Source organism: Lygodium microphyllum, chromosome 20 (genome assembly GCF_053477565.2).
Source record: "Lygodium microphyllum isolate KBCC chromosome 20, Lygodium_microphyllum_v1.1.10, whole genome shotgun sequence".
In the NCBI taxonomy this organism is placed as follows: Eukaryota; Viridiplantae; Streptophyta; class Polypodiopsida; order Schizaeales; family Lygodiaceae; genus Lygodium; species Lygodium microphyllum.
In genome coordinates, this window is record NC_141154.1 from 33,925,857 (window position 1) to 33,933,834 (window position 7,978).

At 38.4% G+C, this 7,978-nt stretch overlaps 1 protein-coding gene across 3 annotated transcripts in view; it reads left to right on the top strand.

Moving 5' to 3' along the window:
- LOC148018824 (mitochondrial import receptor subunit TOM40-1-like) overlaps window positions 1–2,397 on the top strand; it is a 47,645-nt gene extending 45,248 nt beyond the window's left edge. Inside the window, exons 12-14 of one of the 3 annotated variants that reach the window (XM_087701610.1) lie at window positions 1,543–1,638; window positions 1,724–1,793; window positions 1,894–2,397. In XM_087701610.1, coding sequence (XP_087557736.1) covers window positions 1,543–1,638; window positions 1,724–1,783 — 156 coding nt within the window. In that variant the 3' untranslated portion in view covers window positions 1,784–1,793; window positions 1,894–2,397. The remainder of the gene's footprint in view (window positions 1–1,542; window positions 1,639–1,723; window positions 1,794–1,893) is intronic. The other 2 variants (XM_087701608.1, XM_087701609.1) reach the window with 2 other exon arrangements.
- Window positions 2,398–7,978: the final 5,581 nt, after the last annotated feature.

The window sequence follows — 7,978 nt, forward strand, 5'->3', positions numbered from 1 at the left end:
CCTCCACTTACAGCCTGGCTACAGGATGCCTTATCTTTTTTTGCAATGCGAGGCTTGGTATTCAGTTTGCAGTATGACAGGTGAGTAGGCACATGCACAACCCAAGGATGTAGTAGTGCCAAGTTGCTAAACATGTCTTTGGTTACTTGCAAGGCTCTAAGAATTTTGGTTTGAATCCATTCGAATGCCTTTTCCCTAACTACAGCTTGAGCTAGGATGTGACTCTGCCATTTAGGGTCAAGTTAGTATTTCAGGTTATTTAAAGTTGACAAACCTCACTGACAAAAGCTGCACTCTTGTATTGATTCTCCATTTATTCACAGCCCTTAGTCTTGTCATTTATTCACAGCCCTTAGTCTTGTCATGGATTTGCTTTGTAGTGATTGTAAGAAAAATAAATTTGGTAACACACACTTGGGCTCAATTTACAACAGAGGGAGAATTAAAGATGCATCATGGAATGCAAAGAAACTGAATAGAACTAGGGCATATGGTAGGCAATTATGGAATGCCACTCTATTGTGTCAACATGCACTATCTTGTAAATTAGTGTATGGAAAGGGAATTTGTACTAGTGTTATTTCCTTTGGTGGTGATTATCACTGAAATGCTATTTATTAGGATTTCCTCTTTTTTTTTTTTGGGGGGGGGTGGGGGGTGTGTGTGTGTGTAAAAAGTGAGGTGTCCATGACAAAACATGTGTGCACCCAACATGGAGCTGGGCTCTATCTAAACCCCCTCTTGGTGATGGAAGGAGAGCTGGATTGAGGCCAATCTTTTATGAATGTTTGATCTCCCAGTTTATTTATGATCCTCAAGCTCAGTCATCCCTGAGTTATCCCCTAGCCTATTTAGAATTCATTCATACCCCAGGAACTAGGGGATATGGTCTATTCTGATTTCAAGTGATACAGTCTTCCAATGTGAGGTCTGATAGCTGGCATGCACACTCATTTCTGATTTGTAGACATCTTTTTCAAAGTTCAGACACATCCTCATAGGGATGTGTTCACATAATCCATTATTGGTAACAGAAATGTGTTCACTTGGGGGCTGACAGCAGACTTAGTTTTCTCCATGGACAAACTCAAGCTGCCCAACCATCCAGTAGAATTGGCTCCTGAGTATCAAGTCAATTTTCGGAAGTTCGAACTCAAGGACATGAAATCGAATAGGGGGGTTTAGAAAATAGTCATTGATAGTCCTGTGCTGCCTGGGCATACTGTTTTGTATGGATTGCTAAATATTTTGAAATTATGGTGGATCATCCTCTTATTTAAGTGCCTGGACTATCAGATCAGGTCCTTACAACTCAGAAACAATGTTGAAGGAAAAATAGTCGTCATTATTTTGTGGTCATGTGAATTCATACTAGTGAGACAATTAATCCATAGAGTTGGTTTTGTTTGTTTGTTTTTTTGGTGGGGGTCTTTTAGTGCTGCTTGAGAGGTCAGAATAAATTATTTTTTAGCTTGTGTCATGATATATTCATACTAGTGAGACAGTTATATCTTTGGAATTGTTTGTTGTTTGTCTTTACAGTGCCGCTTGAGGGGTCAGATTGATTCAAATGGTCGTGTGGCAGCTTATTTGGAAGAGAGACTAAACTTAGGGGTCAACCTTCTCTTGTCAGCTGAGGTGGGCACACTGCTAATGTGTAAAGGCTTATACTTTCATGTATTTCCTTATTACCTTAAATGCGGTTTACTTTTCTCATACACAGATTGATCATTGGAAGAAAGATCACAAGTTTGGATTTGGTCTGAGTGTCGGAGAGTTTTAGTTGTTGCAGTGTAAGCGACTGCTATCATACTCTCTAAATCACACCGCATCTCAGCTGTCTTTCAGAATAAATGCCGTGTTTTATGGATCTCCTAAACTTGTCTGCTTCAGGCTTTTGCAGATAATTTATGTTGCAGATCATTTGATTTTTTGGCTTCTTGAGGTTGGTTACTGCCAGCTTTTTTAGCGTAGAACTTATGGCAATTACTCATGACAATATTATCTTCTCTTCTGGGAATTTTCTTCCAATTTGCCATACCAATTTCTTACAATCTGCAAGTGGCTGAGTGTATTATTCAACAGGCAATGTGCTGTTGGAATTTTCTGTTGATGTTGCACCATGTGCAAATAAAACGACTGGAATTAACTTGAGGAGCAGCAGCAGTAAATTTTGTAATGTCAGCAGTAGTCCATGTATATACATCCATCAACTAGATGTATCTAAGTAGATGCTGCAATTTATATTCTAGTGAGTGGATGTTTAGAGTGAAGACCTATGCTCTTTGGCTATGTTAGCTTTTCCCTTTGTATTGGCTTTCTTGAAGTGCTATAGATTTAGTCTCTGACAACGGTTGGCAGTGCCATGTGATGGTTCAGAATTGTATTTGTTTCTTGCATGCTCGGAGTGGGAGGTGTGAACCATAAAATAATCAGGATACTATGAGAAGTCCCGTGAAATTGTGTCATAGAACTTATGACGAAACAAATGGTTGGGCTATTGCACCTGAACTTTGTTTCTGGCAGTATAGCCATGCTACATAAATTGGGTTGAGGTGGTTAGGCCTGATTCCAGATTGTTCATTGTGCTATCAACTGATGTACTGTGCCTTCTGTTTCCTGCCTAGCTCAATGTTATAGCTATAACAGGGTGACTTCTTTCTACCACATGCCAGTATACAACAATCATCAATGAAAAGAGGATTTTATTTAAGATAATTTAATATGGATGTAAGCAAACAGGCACTTCTAAATACTCATCCTTTATGTATTTACCACCCGATTGAGTCTATGTAAAACTGCCAGCAGTTGATTTATAATTGAAGTTGCTCCTCTTACATACTCACTAGTGTGTATAAGTGGGGGAAAGGGGGCATGTGTGTAGGGGGTGAGGAAAAAAAAAGATATATTAATGTCTATTGAGGGCGAAAGTGGCTTGGGTGAAGGAAGTGTGTAAAATGGGTAGTATTCACTGCTTATCAGTATGTTGTGCGAGGAAAAGTCTGCGATATTTAATGCAAAGCAAAGTGCCACGTGATATGCAATACAACATCCACATAGGGATACAAAGTGGGGGTTGGTGGACTGGGCACAACTTGACTATGTGATTGGACATCAAAGTGTGTCATACGAAGTGTAATATGTGATACACAATTCAAAGCAAAGTGACAAGACGGAAGAGTTTTTTATCCATGCTTGCTTTCTTTCTTACTGTATTGCCTTCATTTCAACCTTCAATTGAGCTGTGTAACAATTGGATGCTTTGATTACACACACACACACACACACACACACACACACACACACACCAAAAAAAATATCATTTCACACAGAAATTAGTTTGCAAGATGATGAAATATGAATATTAAAGTACTACCTAAAGTGTATAGTGAGGGATCTACTTATGCAATGGAGACTTCAGTACATGATGTTGGGATGCTCCATTGAGTACATAACGTTCAAATGAAATGAAATCCCCCATCCCCAATTTTTTTTTCCCACAAAAATTGGTCTTCAAGATGATGAAACTTAAATATGAAAAGTACTAAAGTGTATAGTGAGGGATCTACATACATTTTGTGCCAATTGGGCATAGGGGGGTTAGTAGAATATCCAATTAGTTCCATTGTCTCAATGTGACCGGAGGATGACGTCCATTGCATTGGAGCAAATGGGTTGGAAACATTAGTGCTCTAGATCTCGTCCACTTTCTCTTGCAAGAAGAATCTATCCTAGTCTAGAGTATTGTATAATATCATTTAATAAGTCTACAGAGGGTGACTCTCTCTCTCTCTCTCTCTCTCTCTCTCTCTCTCTCTCTCTCTCTCTCGTTCGTGAGATCTTCAGTCTAACCCACATATATCAAGCTTCAAGATCACGTGTAATGATACATGTTTGGTCTTGTGATTATCTCCATTTTTCCTAGATGTAGTGAGCCATTAAAGCTTGATATTGCACTCATATGCTCGGAGTCTCGTAAATCGCGAGTCACTATATGATTGCCTTATTATCAATGATGCACATCCAATCGTATACCTCTTGTTTGATCAATATAGCTAGTCTTTAACTTGATGTCTTATGTTGCATATGTAGGTGGACTCCGAAGTGTGTCACAAACTTTAGGTGGGTCCCTCTCAAAGCTTTGGTGTGTTTGTGTAACAATGATCATGTCTTGATTCTCAATTGCCTCCATTCTCCCTAGATGTGTCTAGAGTTATCTATTGCAAAATATTAGTTATAACCACGAGGGGGCACCAAAAATCCAAGGACACACAACTCAAAGGATCAAAATAGATATAGATAATGAGCATAACAAGAATTGCCTACTACTAGGTTTATTTACCTCTTCATACCAGGAGACTTAAGTAGAGCATTGAAATTGGGGATAGAACTTAGTATATAAAGGCAAGTTTGTTTACAAATGATTATATCGCCAAAAGAAAGCTCACACCTCTAACACCATGATTGAAATACATCAGATAACAAAGACTATTAGGCATCAAATGCACCAAGACCCATCTCGTTATTAGACATGAGAGCACCCTTGAACTTTGATTCTTGACACATAAATTAACAATTTACCACCCATGGTTCACACAACCAAGAGGAGCATTTACAAAGCATTGGACAAAAGGAAATCTAACAGTCCGATAAGACAACAAACACTCGTACCAGGATACCACCAAAAGATGGGAAATAGACCTCTCGAAGCTTCCTAGAAGTCAAAAATCCCTTGTCACCATGAACACACGAACTCGTCTGTTTTGGACTCTTGGCCAGTGAGCTTGATGAAGATGAAATGAAGTCCTTGTGATTCAGATAGATAAATGGACAGGATGGTCTTCTTCTCTTTGTCTTCACACACTCTTGATGTCTCCAAAAGAGAGTAGCCCCTTCTCTACTGCTAAAACAACCCCAAATAACACTTTATCTCCAACAAGAATAACCCCCCTCCTCTCCTCTATCATACACAAGAGGAGCAAGAGTTTCCTATCATGAAAGTCCCCGCTCTTGGGCTTCAAAGCAGCTCCTGTTGTCTGCTCAACACACTAATACTTCTCTCCTTACACTCCCCAAGTTGTGGGACGCTCTCACATGCTTCCATATCCAACACCGTTGCCTCTTTATACCCAGTTCTAGAGTTGTCTTGCTAATTTCTCGCATCTTGTGAAGATACTTAGATCACGATTTGCTGATTTCCGTATCGATGATCAGTCCTGTGAGTGGTGTTGTCATCATCACGGTCATTTTGGGCTGATCGTTGCCAAGAAAGCATCATGATGTTGGCGCCAAGGTTGGTAGCCAGTTTTGGTATCACGCTTTGTTAAGTCGTCACTTTTTTTGTGACTGAATTCCCTGAATAAATTCACTCGTAATGCTCTTCTTTTAGAGCCACTTAAGGGCTGATTCACATATCCCTCTTATCTCACTCACGGGGTCACCAGTATCATGATGTGCAAGACGGTTTTCAAGGGCATGAGGATTTATATTATTATCACCGCATGAATTTATGATCATACATCTTCGTACATATATACAAAGGCAAGATATTTCATTACTTGTGATGGGCCATGTAAGGCTTCTTGAAGCTTTTGAGAGACTTTAAATAGCTCAAAAGAATCCTCACATAGTTACACCTCCATATGGTCTTTGGTATTTCTAGAGGATCTTGCTCATAGGTGATCGCTCATGGCCCAACTATCCCTATACATTAGTTTTGCCTTATTTTCTTGCTTAATGGATTCTAATCATGTTGGCGCATCGATGCTCCACTTGGATTTAGTAAGATAATTGTCTATATAGATAGGATCCCTTGGGAGTCCTTGTAGGATAACCTTCTTCCTCATGAAGGCCACTCTCTCCAGCTCATCCTTGAATGGTGATGAGAGAGAGAGAGAGAGAGAGAGAGAGAGAGAGAGAGAGAGAGAGATTCTCCTTTAGTGGTGGTTTAGCACCATTGAGCATGTGGGTTTTCTTACCAAGGTTAATTTGGCTCATTGGCATGTTGGCATCTCCTTTGCCACATTGTGTGATGCTTAGTAATCATGCGACTTATAAATTCTATGTAATTAATGTAGTTATGCATAACAAAAAAAGAGCCCATCAAAATATATATCTTTGCACGTCACCTAGGAAAAGTTATATATTATCCTTGCTTAGAAATACATTCTAGGTGATGTTCTTTTAGTGCTTTATCTTTTTAATTTTCTTAAAGGTATACACATGTGCAAATTCAATAGGAGGCCTTTTTAGTGCTATTCAATTTCAATTCTTCTCCTCATCTACTTCAACACAATTTGTAAGGGGGCCCCTTTAGTGTTGTCTAATTTTAACTCCCCTCCTTATCTCCTTCCCAAATTAAAAGAAATCAAAGCCCTAGTCTTAATATATAACAACTCATTTGAAATGTAATAATAGAGGAAAGAATGTAGCCATGTCAAGGTGAAGAAGCTAATATGCACACAGAAATAGTTAAAGATAGAGAAAGACAAAGAAGATGAGGCATGGAACAAGGGAAGTAAGTAGAAGAATATGAAAGGAGAGTGTCAAAGAAGAAATGAAAATTAAGAACAAATTTTCATGCTATGTCATTTGCACTCGAGAGAAGGCCAAAGAATGCTACAACTTAAAGGTCTCTAATGAGCCTTGTGCAAGAGAGGGAAATTGTGAGAGTTCATAGCATTGAAGACCTCGACATTTTTTCCATTATAGATGGTTGGTATAGACTTTTAGTGTTGGAGAGGTGTACATTGATAAAGGTATCCAAATGCATTTAATCGTATAGTCTTGTACAAAGTGGTTAACTTTCAATAGTCTAGTCTTTTGGGTTCCAAAATCCATTTGACTAATTGGGCAAAAGTTTGTGTTTGGGGATCATTTGAGGGTTAGAGGGAAAAGCATTTGGAGTTTTTATAAAAGTAATTTGTCATGTAATGCATGCAAAGCTTGGTGCTTTATCTCTTTTACAAGCTATTGGAGTTGTATAAGAATGGGGTATTTTCACTCTTCACAACAAGAAAGGTTGAAGAAAGAAATTCAACATGGCAACTAGGAATGATGGAGTAGAAGAAGGTGATTTTGTAGAAGATAAATTGTCAAACTCTGGTTGTGTATTCGATCTTTATATATCTACCCCTTTCCTTGAAGACGTGGTTTCTGAAGCCTATATCGCCCAAGTAATTGAATAATGGGATCTAATAAGCAGAGTTAAGGAAAGAAAATTGATGGAATTGAAGTTGTAAAGGGGTGCAAAGGAGTTGATGGAATAGATGCTAAGTTTGCATCTTACAAATGCCGAGAGTAGTGCCTACGAAATTAGGATTGGAAAGTTCCCTAATGTGTTCATTACATCTTATGAAGAAGTATATGGTTAGAAGGGAGAAAATATCACATCATTTCGAAAGGAGCCAAGCCAATCTATAAAAGGTTGAGGTTTTTGTTGAAGGAACAAGCTATGGTATTGACAAGCTATTAAAGGCTAGGACATTTACTCTCACCAGAGTTTTCATAGTGGATTATCCTTGTGGTGTTTCAAACAAAGAATACTAGTGGTTGGAAGACTTGTGTATATTGCAAGCCCCTCAATGTTGCACTACAAAGAGATCATTATATGTTTCCATTCCTTGATTGGAAATTGATCCATCTATTATATTTTGGATGAGGTTGCAGAGTATAAGAGATATAGCCTCTATGACCATTTTGGTTATTTCAACTTTGGATTTTGCTAGAAGACAAAAACAAGATCTTATTCCTCTGGTTTCCAAGTCTTATATCCCTTGTTATTGCTATATTGCCATATGCATGAATGCAAATATGTAGTTTTTAGAATGAAAGGAAAGGGCGGGAACATAAATAGTTTGCGACCACTAGATTGGGAGTAAGTTTATCATACTGATAGATCAATATGCGAAATTGCTATTACACTTGTCCTTTCATAAAGAGAAAATATTCTCAATACATGAAAGGAATATTGTAATAG